Genomic DNA, 20,008 nt, shown 5'->3' on the forward strand with positions numbered 1-20,008 from the left:
GGGGCGATCAAGAGGTTAAATGTGTTACCTAGGGAGTGTTTCTAGCTGGGGGATACCGATCATTGTTCCTAAGCAAACCAGATACTCACTCCCCCCTGAAAGGTGCCAAATCTGCCAGCAGACGGGGGAAGGAGGCAAACAAATGGAGCTTCCCCTTTAATATTTGTTGAATGCCAAAAAAAAACTGGTACAGGAAAAATAATTTAATGAATTTACTTATGAATTGAAAGTGGAAAAACTATTTAATCTGTTTTTTCCCTAGAAACAAGATGTTTAAAATCCAAAATACATTTTATTTAAGAAATTCTTTCTAAGAAATGGGAATCTATATTAAATTAAGGTTACCCTGACCCTATAATATAGGTGGGTGTCACCACAAACTTTACCATAACATAAAATAGAGAAGAAATAGTGGAAGATGTGACATCAACTTGGGCTACCAAATATTTTATTAGTAAACAGTAAAATATGAAAATGTCTGCAGGATGCCAGTCTACTCACTACTGCTGCAGTGAGTCCAGTTATTTGTCTGTTCTGTAGAACCAGGCCTCCGCTCAAACAGTGAATTGTTCCCGGAAGGAGAGGCGAAGCATGGGTGAGATTGTACCTTGTGTGATGCTGAAAGTGCAGCTGGGCAATCCAATTTAGCCAGGCTGGATTTGAGAGGAAATCCGAAGCAGCGGCTCTATTACCACCCAACTTAGAGCAGTTTGTAAGTATGTTTGCTATTACCCTGACGGGGTGCAATTTATCTTCATAGTGTCTCGCTCACATTCAAGGGTCCTATTGCATAGACCTTGGGTCCATTGAGGCAATATTTACCTAGTTACCCATATGATTTGGGGGAGAACTGTGCAAACACCGGTCACATCAAAATATCAGCTGCTCCCACACATCATGTGCATAGCACCAATTACACAGTGACATCACCACTGTCAATTTAGCTATTCAGCTGTATGGATATATGTCCCTTTTGGCATATATAGATCATATTCCATCCATGATTTATTTGATAAATTCAAGTAGAATTCTGCTCTTACATGTCTGCAGTCTTTCTATTGGCTTTGAGACTAAGTTTTAGCATTGTGCTTGAGTATTTATATATATTTGGACAGCTTGCACATTCACCTCAGCTTTTACAGTTTGTGGTGTATGCACATCTGTATAGATGGAGTAGGCTTCTACCTTATGGGATTGGTCCTCCATCACCACAGTATAATATTATACTAATGTCTTCATTTATAGTACATACGTGTAGAGAATATGCATATTGATTGGCTTAGTACATACTGAGGTAGATCATTATGGTTTTTATTCATTATAGACCTTTTTTTTCTTTGCTGCCTAAGGAGGAGTTTTTAGGTGGTGATTTACATGGTGTTTTTTACGTTGGCATTTGAGGGAATTGTGTAGAGATATAGGGGAGTGGGGGTCAGTGGGAAGCTTTTGATGCTCAGACATAGTTTATTTTACTAGTGGGGCAATTTTTTGATACTTTTTCATAGTTTACTCTTTACTAATAAAATGTTTGATGTTGCATCCTCCATGGTTTCTTCTCTATTTTATTACTGCTTTTGGCATTAATGCAGCACAAGGTTATTCCCAAAACAAAACAATCTTAACTGCTTTATAGCAAAAGGAATTGCAATGAACACCCTTTCAGTTTTGGGTGGCCATTCTGTATTGTCTTCTGGCTCCTTTATTCTCTTAAAAACACCAGTAGAGAGATTTTTCCAAACCGGTTCGTGCCTCTATACACAATGAAGGTGCCAGTCTCTAAAGCCACGTACACACGAGTGGAATGTCTGACAGAAAAAGTCAGACGGAAGCTTTTCATCGGCTATTCCAATCGTGTGTATGCCTCATCGGACTTTTTTTTTTTGAAAATTCTGACGGACCTAGAAATGGAACATGTTCTAAATATTTCCAAAAGAACCAATTTCTATCGGGAAAACCACTCATCTGTATGCTGTTCCGACAGACCAAAAACGATGCATGCTCTGAAGCAAGTACGAGACGGAAGCTATTGGCTACTGGCTATTGAACTTTCTTTTTTTAGTCCCGTCGTACGTGCTGTAAGTCACCTCGTTCTGGACGGTCGGACTTTTGTTTGACCGTGTTTAGGCAAGACCGCTTGAATGAAATTCCGTCGGAGTTCCGTCAGAGAAACCTTCGGAGTTTATTCCGACGGCAAAACCGGTCATGTGTACAGGGCATAACAGTACTGGAGTCAACAAAGATGTAAAATGTTGGCATATGATTAAAATGAATATAAAATCATAAATTCTACTGCTGCACTGCTATGGACTGATGTGGATGAATAATACTAAATGTGTATGATGAACTACTGCAACCACTCAAAAAGTACACTCTCTCACTTAAAAACTACCAAATACATTAACCTAATGGTGCACTGTTCATACCTCCAATCAGTAAAGTTTTAAACATATATCATAAAGTGCTAAGTGATAAATTAAACTTTTTGCAATTAATATATATACACCAATAAAGCTAAACTACCCAATGGTGTGGTGCAAAAGGAAAAAACATATAAATATAAAGTGCCAAGATGAAAGTGTCCAAAGGCCAAATATAGAAATCCAGGAGTCAATCCACATTTTCCAAGATATGTGCAAAAACAGTGTTATCCCAAATAACTTGTAGTCACCTTGTCACCTCTGGATGCAGTACATGCTCACCTTAATATTTTGACCATACGGTCAAAAATCACAACTTGTTTAATCGATAGAATCTGATTCGCTATTAAGGTCTTTGTAGTCCTCTTTCACATAAAATTGCCCTTAGAATGGGGGATAATTCCTTTCCACGATTTTGCAGCTCAAAATAAAACATATATTCCGGTCATCGTGCAGTATATCAATACAGTGTATTTTATTAAAACAAATGTCATATACACTCACACGATGCAATCCTCTCGCATGAATGTTCACCAGATTACGGGTCTCGGAGACATCAAAACTGACATATAGGCTCCTCCAAACGCATTGCATCACTGGTCACATGACCTCCTCAGGGCTCAGGACTTACCCTGAGGAAGTCATGTGACCAGTGACGCAATGTGTCGGTGTCTCCAAGACCCAGTATCTGGTAAGAGTTCATTCGAGAGGATTCATTACTGTTGTCAATTTTGATCATGCTTTATGCAAGTACTGCATCATGTGAGTGTATATGACAATTTTTAAAATAAAATATACTGTATTGATATACTGCATGATGAGCGGATATATGTTTTATTTTGAGCTGAAAAATCGTGAAAGGGAATTATCCCCCATTCTAAGGGCGAAAGTGTGGATTGACTCCTGGTTGTGTGTTGTGTGAAAAAGTATTTTTCCCTTTCCTGATTTTTTTTTTTTGCATATTTCTCACACTTAAATGATTCAGATCATCAAACAAATTTTAATATTACACAAAGATAACCCGAGTAAATCCAGGATGCAGCTTTTAAATTATTATTTCATTTATTAAGGGAAAAAAGCTGTTCAAACCTGCCTGGCCCTATGTGAAAAAGTAATTGCCCCCTCCCATGCTGAATCATGAATGAACTGTGATTAACCACAATTTTTTGGAAAGCTGAGTTATATTGTATTTGCCACACCCAGGCCTGATTACTGACAGACCTGTTGAATCAAGAAATCGCATAAATAGAAACTGTCTGACAAAGTTAAGCATGCTAACAGATCACAAAGAGCCACACATCATGCCACAATCTGAAAAAAATCAAGAACAGATTAGAAACAAAGTAATGTATCGGTCTAGGAAGGGTTTCAAAGGCTTTGTAACTCCAGTGAACCACAGGGAGAGCCATTATCTACAAATAGAGATAACTTGGAACAGTGGTGAACCTTCTCAGGAGTGGCCAGCCTATAAAAACTATTCCAAGAGCATGATGATTACTCATCCAGGAGGTAATAAAAGGACCTAGAACAACATCTAAAGAACTGCAGGCCTCACTTGCCTCAGGTAAGATCGGTGTTCATGATTCAACAATAAGAAAGAGACTGGGCAAAAATGGCATCCATGGGAGAGTTCCAAGGCCAAAGTCACTGCTGACCAAAAAGAACACAAAGGCTCATCTCACATTTCCAAAAAAATCTTGATTATCCCCAAAACTTTTAGGCAAATGTGACTGATGAGACAAAAATTTAGCTTTTTGGAAGGTGTGCATCCTGTTACATCTGGCATATAACTAATACAGCATTTCATAACAAGAACATCATACCAACAGTCATACATGGTGGTGGTAGCATGATGGCCTGGGGCTGTTTTGCAGCTTCAGGACCTGGATGACTTACCATAATTGATGGAACCATGATATCTGAGCTCTACCAGAAAATCCTAAAGGAGAATGTCCAGCCACAGGTTGTGACCTCAAGCTAAAGTGCACTTGGGTTATGCAGCAGAACAATGATCTGAAACACAACAGCAAGTCCACCTCCAAATGGTTCAAACAAAGCAAAATATAGGTTTTGGAGGGGCCTTGTCAAAGCCTGGACTTAAATCCAATTGAGATGCTGTATCATGACTAGGGATGAGCCGAACACCCCCCTGTTTGGTTCGCACCAGAACTTGCGAACAGGCAAAAAATTTGTTCGAACATGCGAACACCGTTAACGTCTATGGGACACGAACATGAATAATAAAAAGTGCTAATTTTAAAGGCTTACATGCAAGTTATTGTCATAAAAAGTGTTTGGGGACCCGGGTCCTGCCCCAGGGGACATGGATCAATGCAAAAAAAGTTTTAAAAATGGATGTTTTTTCGTAAGCAGTGATCTTAATAATGCTTAAAGTGAAACAATAAAAGTGTAATATCCCTTTAAATTTCGTACCTGGGGGTGTCTATAGTATGCCTGTAAAGGGGCGCATTTTTCCCATTTTTAGAACAGTCTGACAGCAAAATGACATTTCAAAGGAAAAAAAGTCATTTAAAACTATTAATTAATTGCCGGTCCGACAATACACATAAAAGTTCATTGATAAAAACGGCATGGGAATTCCCCACAGGGGAACCCCGAACCAAAGTTAAAAAAAAAAAAAAGATGTGAGGGTCCCCCTAAATTCCTTACCAGGCCCTTCAGGTCTGGTATGGATATTAACCACTTCCCACCCGGCCAATGTACATAAACGTCCGATGCGCTCATGTCACCCGGACACGGCGCATCTCCGATCGGCAGGAGGGCTCTCTGATTGGCCCTCCTGATCACATGAAGGCCGTGTCCAATGACAGCCATCATGTGATGTAAACACAGCCAGTTGCTAGGCGATCAGCTCTCCTCTCCTTACACAGAAGTTGTCGATGAGGAGAGGAGAGGGGATCGCTGCAGCCGGCTGATGATCAGTGAGTATGAGCCATTTTTTACAGCTTTTTACTCACTGATCACCAACCTAGTGTCAACACACATGTCCCCATACAATGTAAAACACACACATGTCCCCACATAATGCAAAACACACATGTCCCCAAAACACATGTCCCCAAAACACATATCCCCAAAACACATGTCCTCAAATAATAAAAAAGCTGTCCCCCACATATGTCCCACTAAAATCACATGTCCCAATGATTATCTGTACACATATGTCCGTGATCACCTGCACACATCTGTACATGATCATTTGCGTACATATGTCCGTGATCACACAAACCAATTATTATACACTTAACAGGAATTTTTTATCAAAAACATGTAGCAGAATACATTTTGGCTTAAATTTATGACAAAATTCGATTTTATTGGATTTCTTTTAAAACAGAAAGAAGAAAATATTTTTTTTTCCAAATTTCCGCTCTTTTTGCGCTTATATCGCAAAAAAATGAAGTCATGAATAAATACCACCAAAAGAAAGCTCTATTTGTGAGAACAAAATGATAAAAATTTCATTTCGGTACAGCGTAGCATGACTGAGTAATTGTCATTAAAAGTGCGAGAGCGCTGAAAGCTGAAAATTGGTCTGGGAAGGAAGGGGGCAAAAGTGCCCAGTATTGAAGTGGTTAAGGGGAACCCCAGCTAAAATTAAAATGGTGTGGGGTCCCCCTCAAAATCTATACCAGACCCTTCAGGTCTGATATGGATTTTAAGGGGAACCCCGTGCCAAAAAAAAAAAAAGAATGGCGTGGGGTCCCCCTAAAAATCCATACCAGACCCTTATCCTAGCACGCAACCTGGCAGGCCGCAGGAAAAGAGGGGGGGATGAGAGAGCGCCCCCCCTCTGAACCGTACCAGGCCACATGCCCTAAACATTGGGAGGGTGCTTTGGGGTAGCCCCCCAAAGACAACTTGTCCCCATGTTGATGAGGACAAGGGCCTCATCCCTACAACCCTTGGCCGGTGGTTGTGGGGGTCTGCAGGCGGGGGGCTTATCAAAATCTGGAAGCAGTTTTTGACAATTCCTTTATTTAAATGCTTCTTCTTTCTTCTTTCAGTTTGTCAAAAACTGTCTCTTGTCATTTTTAACATTTTTGACAGTTTTTTTGTGAAATGGTCGGGGTACTTTTGTACCCCCTTACCATTTCACACAGGGGGGAGGGCCGGGATCTGGGGGTCCCCTTGTTAACCTCCCTGGCGGTTTTCCCGAGTGTGGCTCGGGGTTAAAATTCAGTACAATTAGCGGTAACCCCGAGCCACACTCAGGATCGCATTGCAGGATCCTGGGGCGGCGTTACTTACCTTGTCCCCGGGATCCTGCGATGTCCCCCGCAGTGTCCGAGGGCTCCGTCCTCCTCCGAATCCTCTCCGTGCCAGGCTCCATTCCCTGCGAGCGGCGCGACGCACGGGGGCGGAGCCTGGCGGCAAATTAAAAAAAAAGTAAAAATCATAACGCATACAGTACTGTAATCTTACAGATTACAGTACTGTATGAAATTATTTCACATCCCTTTTGTCCCCAGTGCTTTGGCCCATGCCCTGCATGCAATTTTACATGATATACACTGTTCTTTCTGCCTGGAAACTGGAGATTGTCCATAGCAACCAAAAAGTGTCCCTTTACATCAAAAGTGGCTTTAGACCAGCTAGAAAACAGCGATAGTAAATTAGAACACTTGCAGAATTGAGCGATAGTGAATTGTGGGGAAATTTATTTTATTACTATTTTTTTAAATTTTTTTTAATTATTTATTTTTATTTATTATATTATAATTTATGTTTTTGTGTTTCAAACTTTATCATACGTGGGATATCTACTAGACTCTTGTTTGGACAGATTTAAGTGTGTTATTGTTAAGATTTACAGACCTACAATATAAAACGCCAAATTTCCATGCAAAATAATGGTACCGCTTTCAGCACCTAAAATCCGAAATAATCATACCACCAGGGAGGTTAAAGGGGGCTTCCAGATTCCGATAAGCCCCCTGCCCGCAGACCCCCACAACCACCGGCCAAGTGTTGTGGGGATGAGGCCCTTGTCCCCATCAACATGGGGGTAAAGTGTTTTGGGGGCTACCCCAAAGCACCCTCCCAATGTTGAGGGCATGTGGCCTGATACGGTTCAGGAGGGGGGCGCTCTCTTGTCCCCCCTCTTTTCCTGCAGCCTGCCAGGATGCATGCTCGGATAAGGGTCTGGTATGGATTTTTGGGGGGACCTCACGCCGTTTTTTTTTTAAATTTTGGCGCGGGGTTCCTCTGTGGGGAATTCCCATGCTGTTTTTATCAATGAACTTTTATGTGTATTGTTGGATCGGCAATTAATTAATAGCCACGAGTAGTTTTAAATGACTTTTTTCCTTTGAAATGTCATTTTGCTGTCAGACTATTCTAAACACGGGAAACATGCGCCCCTTTACAGGCATACTATAGACACCCCCAAGTACAAAATTTAAGGGGATATTACACTTTTATTGTTTCACTTTAGGCATTATTAAAATCACTGCTCCAGAAAAAACGGACGTTTTTAAAACTATTTTTGCATTGATCCATGTCCCCTGGGGCAGGACCCAGGTCCCCAAGCACTTTTTATGACAATACCATGAATATAAGCCTTTAAAATTAGCACTTTTGATTTCTCCCATAGACTTTTAAAGGGTGTTCCGCGGCATTCAAATTTGCCACGAACACCCCAAATTGTTCGCTTTTCGGCGAACTGGTGAACAGCCAATGTTTGAGTCGAACATGAGTTCGACTTGAACTCGAAGCTCATCCCTAATCATGACCTTACACAGGCCGTTAATGCCAGAAAACCCTCTAAATGGGGCTGCATTAAAACAATTCTGCAAGAAGAGTGGGCCAAAAGTGTTCTACAGCAACGTGAAAGACTCATTTATCACAAGTGCAGTTATCACAAATGCTTTATTGCAGTTGTTGCCGCCAAGGGAGGCACAACCAGTTATTAGGTTTAGGGGGCAATTACTTTTTCACATAAAGCCAGGCAGGTTTGGACAGCTTTTTTGCCTTAATTAATGAAACCATAATTTAAAAACTGCATTTTGTATTTACTCGGGTTATCTTTGTGTACTAATAAAATTTGTTTGATGATCTGAGTCATTTAAGTGTGACAAATATGCAAAAAAATAAAAAATCGGAAAGGGGGCAAATACTTTTTCACACAACTGTAGATCTAGGCACTTAATACTTATATGTTTTTTACTCTTGCACCACTGGGTGGTTTAGTTTTATATATATATATATATATATATATATATATATATATATTGAAAATAGTTTTATTTATCACTTAGTACTTTATGATATTATGTTTAAACTTTACTGATTGGAGGTATGAATAGTGCACCATTAGGTTATAGTATAGGATTCAAATTGCCACCAATCACTAAAAGCTGAAATATTACTTTTTGATGGACCTGAGCTTTGATTTATCATTTAGCCTGGGCTCCCACTATTGCCATGCGGGAACCAGCATGATTCCAGTGGCAACTCCCTCGTAGGTAGTTCACTGCTGTGGGTGTCAATACAAAATTAATGACACCACCAAATTTGCAGGTCATAGTGCGAACTGTCAATTCGAACAGGAATTGGAACACATGGGTGTAAACACCCATGCGATCTGATTCCAGTGCGGGAAAAAAAAGGTTCCTGCACTATTTTTATGTGAATCCAATGTGAGTTCAGCCATACAACTGTATGGCTGAATTTGCATTGCACAGACATCACATGTAACCGCCACAGCAATACGGTGCAAATCACATGCAATTTCTGTGTTCTCAATAGTGTGAACCCAGGCTCAGGTGGTTTTCCAATGCTTTTTAAATGTGAGGAACAATATAAAATGTACAATAAATGGTCCCTAGTTGAACAAAACTAAATACACAAACTCGCTGAGTTTTCATAATTCTGTATCCACTTTTCCAAGTCATCCATAGTATAATATAGCAAAGTAATATTAATAAAATGTAACTATCTGTGCATCCCTGGCAATGATTTTTTTACAAAAGGAATTATTATGAGATTCTTAGGCCAATCTACCCAAAGCTGCCTGTGTTGTGTGAATAGTTGAAAATCTGAAGACTGGAAGTAGCTACAATTCTGTTCTTATGAATTCACTGAGCAGCTCAGTTTGTACTGGTCTCAAACAACATTTAAAGGGGATATTCTCTATCTTCAAAAATAGAGATTGCTTCCATTTGCTTATCCCAGAGATTGCTGAAGCATAAGTAAGCAGTAATGGTAAGGCAACTTAACAGTTCAATAGATAACATTTGTTGTTGTAGGGTGGTAGCAATGTGAATAATTATCTAAAAATTATTTAATTCTAATAAATTAAAGATCCCTGTACAGAGTATTTAAGACAATGGATAATGAGGTATTTATAAATACTTGAATTTTTGTACAAATGGGCAACTATTTCAATAAAAGATACTGCACATCGTCCTTAGTGAATATTTATGAAACAGTAAATGTGACATTTACCAATGTTTGATGAAAATAACATTCACTGCTTTGTAAATATGCCTCTAAGGCCTCATCTTCTCTGCTGTTAGTAAATGGACGTTTAGGAGCAGTTGGGCCTTTTTTTAGCTGCCCTTGAACTCTCCTCTATGTTATCTTATCAGTACATGTACACAGGGTCGTTTATAGTCCTTTCTGGGCAGATGAGTTTAGAAGCATTTTTTGGAACGCAAAAAAATGGGTTCAGGACGGACATTCAGAGGCATTTGAAATGCCAAATGCTTGTAACTGCTTGTAAACTCATGTAAAAGCTGTAACCTGAGTTTAGGCACTTTTTTTTATAAGCGTTCCTAAAGAGGAACATGTAAGATATGGGAGAAATACAATTTTAACCATGTGCTGTTGCCTGCAAGGGGGGAAGAGGGTGAGACAGACAGAGAGAGAGAGACAGGCAGAGAGAGAGAGACAGACAGAGAGACAGACAGACAGAGAGAGAGGCACAGCAAGAGAGAGAGGGGGCAGAGAGAGAGAGTGTGAGAGAGAGCGAGAGAGAGAGAGAGAGAGAAAGAGAGACACTGGCAGACAGGCAGAGAGAGAGAGAGACACAGACAGAGAGAGAGAGAGACAAAGAGACAGGCAAAGAGAGAGAGAGGCAGAGAGTGAGAGACAGGCAGAGACAGAGAGAAAGAGACATGCAGAGAGAGAGACAGAGAGACGGGCAGAGAGAGAAAGAGACAGGCAGAGAGAAAGAAACACGCACAGTGAGAGAGAGAGAGACAGGCAGAGAGAGAGGCACAGAGAGAGAGACAGGCAGAGATAGAGGCAGAGAGAGAGACAGGCAGAGCGAGAGAGAGACAGGCACAGGGAGAGCAAGAGAGAGGCAGAGAGAGAGAGACAGGCAGAGAGAGAGGCAGAGAGATACAGAGAGAGTGAGGCAGAGGGAGAGAGAGAGGCAGAAGGAGAGAGAACGCGTGAGAGAGGCAAAGAGGGATTGAGAGACAGGCAGAGAGAGAGAGACAGGCAGACAGAGAGAGAGAGAGACACTGGCAGACAGGCAGAGAGAGAAACACAGGCAGAGAGACAGAGACAAAGAGACAGGCAAAAAGAGAGAGAGAGGCAGAGAGAAAGAGACAGGCAGAGACAGAGAAAAAGAGACATGCAGAGAGAGAGACAGAGAGATGGGCAGAGAGAGAAAGAGACAGGCAGAGAGAAAGGCACACGCACAGTGAGAGAGAGAGAGACAGTCAGAGAGAGTGAGAGGCACAGAGAGAGAGACAGGCAGAGATAGAGGCAGAGAGAGAGACAGGCAGAGCGAGAGAGAGAGAGGCAGGCACAGGGAGAGAGAGCGATAGAGAGAGAGAGACAGAGAGAGAGGCAGAGAGAGACAGAGAGAGTGAGGCAGAGGGAGAGAGAGAGGCAGAAGGAGAGAGAGAGCGCGAGAGAGGCAGAGAGAGAGAGAGAGAGACAGGCAGACAGAGAGAGATAGAGGCAGAGAGAGAGACAGAGCGAGAGAAAGACAGAGACAGGCACAGGGAGAGAGAGAGAGGCAGAGAGAGAGACAGGCAGAGAGAGAGACAGGCAGAGAGAGACAGAGAGAGTGAGGCAGAGGGAGAGAGAGAGAGAGAGAGAGAGAGAGGCAGAAGGAGAGAGAGAGCACGAGAGAGGCAGAGAGAGGGAGACAGGCAGAGAGAGAGAGACAGGCAGAGAGAGAGAGACAGGCAGATAGAGAGACACTGGCAGGCAGGCAGAGAGAGAAACACAGGCAGAGAGAGACAAAGAGACAGGCAAAGAGAGAGAGAGGCAGAGAGAGAGAGACAGGCAGAAACAGAGAGAAAGAGACATGCAGAGAGAGAGACAGACAGAGAGAGAGAGAATGGAAGAGAGAAAGAGACACACAGCGAGAGAGAGAGAGAGAAAGACAGGCAGAGAGAGGCACAGAGAGAGAGACAGGCAGAGATAGAGGCAGAGAGAGAGACAGGTAGAGCAAGAGAGACAGAGACAGACACAAGGAGAGAGAGAGAGAGACAGGCAGAGAGAGAGGCAGAGAGAGATAGAGTGAGGCAGAGGGAGAGAGAGAGAGGCAGAAGGAGAGAGATAGTGCGAGAGAGGCAGAGAGAGAGAGAGACAGGCAGAGAGAGACAGGCAGAGAGAGAGACAGGAAGAGAGAGAGACAGGCAGAGAGAGAGACAGGCAGAGAGACAGACAGAGAGTGAGGCAGAGAGAGAGACACAGGCAGAAAGAGAGACAGGCGGAGAGAAAAAAAAGGCAGATAGAGAGAGAGAGGCAGAGAGAGATAGAGAGAGGGAGAAAGGCAGAGGGAGACAGACAGAGAGAGAAAGACAGGCAGAGAAAGAAAGAGACAGGCAGAAAGAGAGAGAGACAGGCAGTGAGAGACAGAGAGAGAGAGAGATAACAGAGAGAGGCAGAGAGAGGCAGAGAGAGGCAGATAGAGACATCAGAGGCAGAGAGAGAGAGAGAGAGAGAGACAGCAGACAGGCAGAGAGAGACAGGCAGAGAGAGAGAGAGACAGGCAGAGAGAGAGAGACAGGCAGAGAGAGAACAGAGAGAGAGAGAACAGGCAGAGAGAGAGAGGCAGAGAGAGACAGACAGAGAGACAGGCAGAGAGATAAAGAGACAGGCAGGGAGAAAGACAGGCACAGAGAGAGAGGGAGGCAGAGAGAGAGAGACAGGCAGAGAGAGAAAGACAGTCACAGACAGAGAGAGAGAGATTGGCAGAGCGCAAGAGAGAGACTCCATAGTTAAAGCACGCTGCTCTTTTCTCGCAGGCTTCTCATATTATACATTTATGATATTTTTCTGCTCTAACACATGATCAGTAAGGAAAATCCACTGTAATTGGTACATGACCAGCTTTAGAATAAGAGATTATAAAAAAATATGAACTTCTATTGGAATGTCTAGAAAGGACAGACAAATCAAAGAAATGTGATTGAGCATGGACTGTATATCAGACCTTAAAAGGCTATTTGAGTATAGACATCATTGGGTCAGAGCTTCTTCATATTCACTAAGCAACAGGAAACATCTCTTGCAAAGTAAACAGCTCATTTGTCTTTAGTAAATAAACCCCTATACATTCTTATCAAACAAGGCTACAACAAATGTGTCACTGTCTTTCAAAAGGATTTTCCAATTATTTGTTTACTTTGGAAACAGCAGAAATGAAAGTGTTTATTACCCAAAACTTCATCTTCCTGATATGTCCCTGCTGTACCATGTAATTGTATGAGAAAGTATCCTGTTCTCTTTGTATTGCTTTCTTTATGTGAAATCCCTGGTGTTCCTGCTAGTCACTTAAATTTCCTATTAAAAACTGACCACACTAAGTAGGAGAGTGTGGTCAGTTCCCTAGCTATGCAGGGAACTCAGTGTGCTCTACTCCAATAATAAGACTTGTCCTAACACGCCCCCTCTGCACAGCCTTTCACTGGGAAGCTCAGTATCCTGCTGTTCCTCCTCCCCCAGCTCTTTTGCAGCTGAGAACAGAGGGAACAGAGGGAATGTTGTCACTTTTTTATATCTATACAAAACGTTTTGCCTTTCATTTCTATTTTAAACTGAATGGGTTATTTTACAGGGTGATCGTTTACAATTACTTTGACCTTACCAAGTTGGGTCTGTCAATTCAGACTAAAAATCTATTTTGTGATCACACAAAGTGTATCCATTTGTGTATGCACCGAAACGTACAGCTTAAAATACTGGGTAGTATTCATTTACACCATTGTATGCATTTACACCAGCAGTTGTGGCTATAATGTCTTTGTCCAGCCGCTGTGGCTAGGATGTCACTGGAGACAAAACAGCACTGGAAAAAAAATCCCAACCTTTGAAACACATTTTCTCCTTTGCTGTCCATGCAAATCTTTCAATTATTGTATGAAGGGCAGAATGCTAAAATATTAGTGGTCAGTGCTCTTGCTTATTACTAATTATAAGGACTCATTCATGCTTGTTTAAATGATATGCTGCATAAGTATCATCACTAAAAATGGACAAACTTGCAATGATATACAGTGCCATTAAAAAGTATTCATACCCCTTGACATTTTCCACATTTTGTCATGTTACAACCAAAAACATAATGTATTTTATTGGGATTTTATGTGATAGCCCAACACAAAGTGGCACATAATGGTGAAGTGGGAAAAAATAGAATTTTTTTGGCCTAATTTTTGTGGCGTAAAACTAACACTGTGCATCACCCTGAACACACTATTCCCACCATGAAACATGGTTGTGGCAGCATCATGTTGTGGGGATGTTGATGGGAAGATGAATGGAGCCAAATACAGTGCAATCTTAGAAGAAAACCTGTTATATTCTGCAAAAAAGACTGGGGCGGAGGTTCACCTTCCAGCAAGACAACAACCCTAAACATACAGCCAGAGCTACAATGGAATGGTTTCGATCAAAGCATTATTAATGTGTTAGAATGGCCCAGTCAAAGTTCAGACTGAAATCCAATTGGGAATATGTGGCAAGACTTGAAAGTTGCTGTTCACAAATGCTCTCCATCCAATCTGAAAAAATTTACTCTAGATGTGCAAAGCTAGTAGAGACATCCCCAAAAAGACTTGCAGCTGTAATTGCAGCGACAGGTGGTTCTACAAAGTATTGACATTCAGGGGGGCTGAATACAAATGCATGCCACACTTTTCAGATATTTATTTGTAAAACATTTTGAAAACCATTTATCATTTTCCTTCAACTTTACAAATATGTGCCACATTTATGTTTTTTGTTGTAACGACAAAAAGTGGAATACTTTTTCAAGGCACTGTAATGTGGCCATTCATTGGGGGGCTGAACCTGCAGGACAACGATGCATACCTAGGGGGAAATCATGAGCATTTCTGATCATTAAAAGCACTTATACCACACAGACATTTTTTTTAACATGTTGCTATGTGGAAAGGTATTGAACTGGTCACTGTGCATCACTTATCTGCCAAATTTGAAAGAAGATCAAGGCAATGTGGTAATTAGAGTTTAAAAAACCTGTTTAAACAAGTAGGAACTTGCCATGGATAGAGCTACTTTGTGCTGAATATAAGTTTCTGTGTTGCCAGGACCAGTTTGCTCAATTAACTGGTAAATTACTTAAAGGGACCATTTATTAGTTTACACTGTGGAGTACACAGCTCACCCAGAAGCCTGCATTTCCATTCCCACTGCCTATCTCTCTTGAAAAGAGACCTCTGCTGTCTATGGCCATCCTTACTGTCAAACATTTGAGAAAGACAAATGGTACATTGTTACTATGCACTTTGTATTTTAAACATAGAAAAAAGATTAAGATACCTTTCTGTCTTCATAAAAAAAAACAATAAATCATATCCAACAATGTAAAAACAAAATCAACATTGACAAACTAACTACAAACACACAATTAATATTAGTTAAAATGCAATAAATATTGTTAAAAGTGTTACCATGGAAAGACCATCAATGCATGACAAGTTTTATAAAGTAGCAAAAGATGTACTTGAAAAAGAAAATCTGTACGGATGAGCATTATACTCTCTTACAACTGTTCCTTTAATCTTTTTATCAAAAGTGATACTTTCAGAAGTTTTCAATTCATTGCACATATGCACTGTGTGAGAGATATAACTAACACAATGTTATTTAACAATCAAAAGGAAGGAACAAAGAGTGCAGCCATCCTTGAATATTACAAAACTAATTATACCTTAACAGAACATCTGTGATTCTTTATAAATCAGCTCCGCATTTTGACTACAGTCAGTCACTTATTTGCAATGTACATTTTAAGACAGAAAGGAATAGCAGGAGGTCTAAATAAATGTTTCTAATTAAAATGTTACAGAGCTATCTGACAATTTAGGCCCAGCATACATTAGATTCAAAGTGAGCATTACCCAGCCCTAAAAATTAAAAATACAGTAGTCCTTCCTTTCAGATGCTGGCAGTGAGGGTTATAGAAACATATTGATGTTCTCATTTAACAGATTACTTTGTAATATTCACAAGTTTGGTTCAGCTAGGCATAACATTCCAACCTAAATCTGCATCCCTAAAATGAATTTACATACTAAAAATCACTTGTTTCCCACTTCTTTTTTTTTTCTACCTTGACTGCTGGTACAGGTCTCTTAGGCAGGAAATGCTTCTCTTCTGCAGAAAAAACAGTTTTCTCTGAAAGCAATTTGACCTTGTTCTCAGCTATAATTCTCTTACGTTCCTCCAAAAAGGGTCCGAAACTTGGAAGTTTCTAAAAGAAATAGAAAATTTAAATATGATTGAGCTATCTGCTATGGACAAAACCTGTGCACTTGGTGGTGTCAATATAAATAGTAACATTAAGGCATATCTGAACCCAAGTACAAATATGTCATTTATTGCACTTCCCCAAACCTTAGCTGTGGTGGCTGCATTTGTTTACTTTTTCAGGCTGTTTTCTACATTTTCACTCGCTGGTACTGCCAGGCACACTTTTTTGTCTTAGGATGACAATACTCACTACTTGTACTGTATTTATAGAACAGTGTTGTTGTCACCATAGGACAGGAAGTGTGTAAGAACTACAGAACACTACCCCTTTCCCCATCTCTGTAATAAAGGAAGTACAGTAGGTGTTCTGTAGTTCACACGGAGATCTGGGGAAGCTGATAACATTCTTTGAGACTTCATTTTAGTGCACAGATAGATTACAAGGACACTTGAATTCTGTCAGGATCAACAGGTGTTTTTCTGTGCTGAAAACTACCGCAGGCACCACAACTAAGATGTGTGGAAAGCTGCAATATATTACATTCTTGGTCTTGGGCTTAGATATACTCATATCAAATAATGGCACAAATAAACACAGAAAATGTACCCAGATATTAGAGAATCCAATTGTTTCATAAGGGATATTACTAATAAATTATGTTTAATAAAGCAAAAGCAGAAAAGTTTGGGGTTTATTTACTAAAGCTGGAGACAGCAAAATCAGGCTCACTTCTGCACAGAAACCAATCAGCTTCCAGGTTTTATTGCCAAAGCTTATTGAACAAGCTTGGGTTAAAAGATAATTGGTTTCTATGCGGAAGTGAGCCTGATTTTGCAGTCTCCAGCTTTAGTAAATAAACCCCAAGTTGTGTCTATTAACCTCCTTAGCGGTATTCCCAACTGTGGCTCGGGGTGACTTTTCAGTACCAAGAGCATTAACCCAGAGCCACACTCATTATCGCATTGCAGGATCCAGGCAAAGTTACTTACCTTGTCTCCAGGATCCTGTGATGCCCCCCCGTGTGTACGAGCTGTCCTCCGCTGGATCCATCACTGTGCCAAGCTCCGTTCCCTGTGAGCATTGCGATGCACGGGGATGGAGCACAGCGCCCAATTCAAAAAGTTAAAAACATACTACACATACAGTACACTGCAATCTTACAGATTACATTATTGTATCACATTATTTCACCTCCCTTTTGTCCCTAGTGTTTTGTTCAGTGCCCTGCCTGCAATTTTATATTATAAATACTGTTCTTTCTGCCTGGAAACTGGAGATTGTCCATAGCAACCAAAAAGTGTCCCTTTACATCAAAAGCGGTTTTAGACCAGCTAGAAAACAGCGATAATAAATTAGAATCACTTGCAGAATTGAGCGATAGTGATTTGTGTTGAAATTCGTCATTAAACACTGAAAGTAATGACAGCAACAATTCTGCAACTTAGCAAATTTCAGTGTTTTTGATTTGATTACATTATTGAACACTTTTTATTATTATTATATTATTTATTATAAGTATTTATTATATTATAATTTATGATCTTGTGTTTCAAACTTTATCATACCTGGGATGTCTATTAGACTCTTGTTTGGACAGATTTAAGTGTGTTATTTCTAAGAATTACAGACCTACAATATAAAATGCCAAATTTCCATGCAAAACAATGTACCGCTTTGAGCATCAAAAAATCTGAAATAATCATACCGCCAGGGACGTTAACTAATGTACAGTAATAAAGCAACAAAAGTTTGTTTAGGTTGTCAGTTTGATGTTTTCTGGTTCCACCTGTATATCAAGTAAAAGTGATGAGGCTATGACAATGAAATTAGTATGGTTGCAACTGCTCTTATTACTATTCATTGGTTTCATATTATTGAAAATACAGGAAGAGGAGGGTGACACTCTTTCCTAGCATTGCACATGCAATGTCATATGTTGGATGGCTAAGGAAGATTTGGGAACTGTTGTGTGTAGTGAGCAGTGCACCTCAGTACCAGGAATTAAAGATAGAGTGGACACTACAGAACTAGGAATACTAGTGAGGGAGTCTGGTGACTAAATTCTCAAGAGATTCCAGAACCACCTGTCAGCTATTCTTATGTGGATTTAGAATATTGAATCCAAAATTTTCATACAGAATGTTTGGTTGAGCAATGTTTGAATTTTTATTTTTTAGTAAAGAATCTTAACAAATGTTATTGTAATTGTTAGATTTGTTAGGCTTGAGAATAATTAGGATGTATATACAAAACATAAGTGTATTAAATGGACAAACCTATGGTAAATACATATGCAGTATATACATTTCCTTGAGTGTAAATTCTGTGCAAAGCAGTACAAGCTAAAATGCACCATTTCAATGTCAAGATCTACATCTGGTGGCTAATTGAGGATGGGCACCATCTGATTAAAGGTCTTTAAAAAAGCATTTAGAACGGATCTCACTCTGAAAATAAGTTAATTGATTTCCTATTTTGTGACCAAGGCATTGTGATGAAGGCTTTTTTATGGCTTTTCACTTGAGGGGAAGCAGTTTAAGGATCATATTCACTAAATACCACAAATGCACAAGGCGAATAACGGTTTCTTAAAAACCAGTAGGGGGGAAATCTTGTTATAGATGATTAAAACATGCCTGAGGTCTACAACTCAGCAACCACTCTGATGTCTATTCAAACATTTCCCCTAGGGAGTTCACACTGATGACCTGCTTTTATCACAGAAACTAACTCCTTGCAGATTCTCAGATAACCTTATCTCACACTGAAATGTACAGTATTCATTTTGTGACTCTAATAGCTGAATTACACACACATCTGAGTGAGAACATCAGAGTAATGCTAGAGCTTTTTAAAAAGTTAAAAATATTTTACTATAACCTATTTTTGGCTGTGATGTGCTATAGCAAGAGCTGAAATGCATGGTAATCATCCTGGATTAAAAGCTAAGAATACAATATTTTTTTTAAAGTAATATGAAGACTATACATAATATCATTAGGTGACCTATAACATCAGCTACTTTTACATTATGGTTTTATATTTTAATTCAACCAAAGCATTCAAACATTGTTATGGTGCAAAATGACTAATAAAGGTTAGTTGATAAAAGTTGTTATTATTATATACAAATGGAGGCAGACATTATTATTCATTATGTACAGTATACAGTACATGCTGTGCTTTCGTTTTCACAGCACAGCAAAATAAATCTATAGAATATATTCCTTGGCTTTAGTTAAATAGATATATTCTTTCTAAAGACTGGATGCTTGGTCATGTAGCTCATACACAATTAACCCCTACCCTCCGTGCAGCTGTAGTTATACATGTAAGATAATTGAACAGCTGGGTGATTCACAAACATCTTCTATAAAATGTATAATGGATGTATAGAACACATTACAAAAAAAAAAAAAAAAGCTTACTGGCGAATCTTAATTGAAAAAGTATAAGACTGTATTTTTGGCTTTTACAAGAATACAGACCAAAAAAAATCAAATTTTAAATTCTTTACTTAAAAAATATTTAAAAGCCTACTATTGCATTTCTGTCTTGCAGCATTAGAACAGTAATGTTCTTTCATGCACAATTAATTGCTAATATTTTCGAATGAGCTGCATATTTGCCCTAATTCTTATGGGTTATTAGTTTTTCTGTGGGGTAATGATGGCTTTTGCATATTTACCTTAATGCATAATTTTATGTCCATTTTATTTCCATTAAAAAAGTATTCATTTTTTTAAGCACTTCAAAAATCCATGTTCTTTCCTTTCACTGAGATCAATATAAAGCACAGAATTTAAACTTTATATAGAATTTGGATTTAGTTACCGATTTGTTGCTTTCTTTTTGCCTGATTTGCTACACAGAAAATTTAGGG

At 39.7% G+C, this 20,008-nt stretch overlaps 1 protein-coding gene across 6 annotated transcripts in view; it reads right to left on the reverse strand.

Annotated features, from left to right (window-relative positions):
• Nucleotides 1-20,008, reverse strand: part of DPYD (dihydropyrimidine dehydrogenase) — a 2,813,802-nt gene that overhangs the window by 26,667 nt on the left and 2,767,127 nt on the right. For all 6 annotated transcript variants that reach the window (XM_073593091.1, XM_073593089.1, XM_073593090.1 and 3 more), the window contains one exon: nt 15,985-16,125. In XM_073593091.1, coding sequence (XP_073449192.1) covers nt 15,985-16,125 — 141 coding nt within the window. The remainder of the gene's footprint in view (nt 1-15,984; nt 16,126-20,008) is intronic.

This window comes from Aquarana catesbeiana, linkage group LG07 (genome assembly GCF_042186555.1).
Source record: "Aquarana catesbeiana isolate 2022-GZ linkage group LG07, ASM4218655v1, whole genome shotgun sequence".
Lineage (NCBI taxonomy): Eukaryota > Metazoa > Chordata > Amphibia > Anura > Ranidae > Aquarana > Aquarana catesbeiana.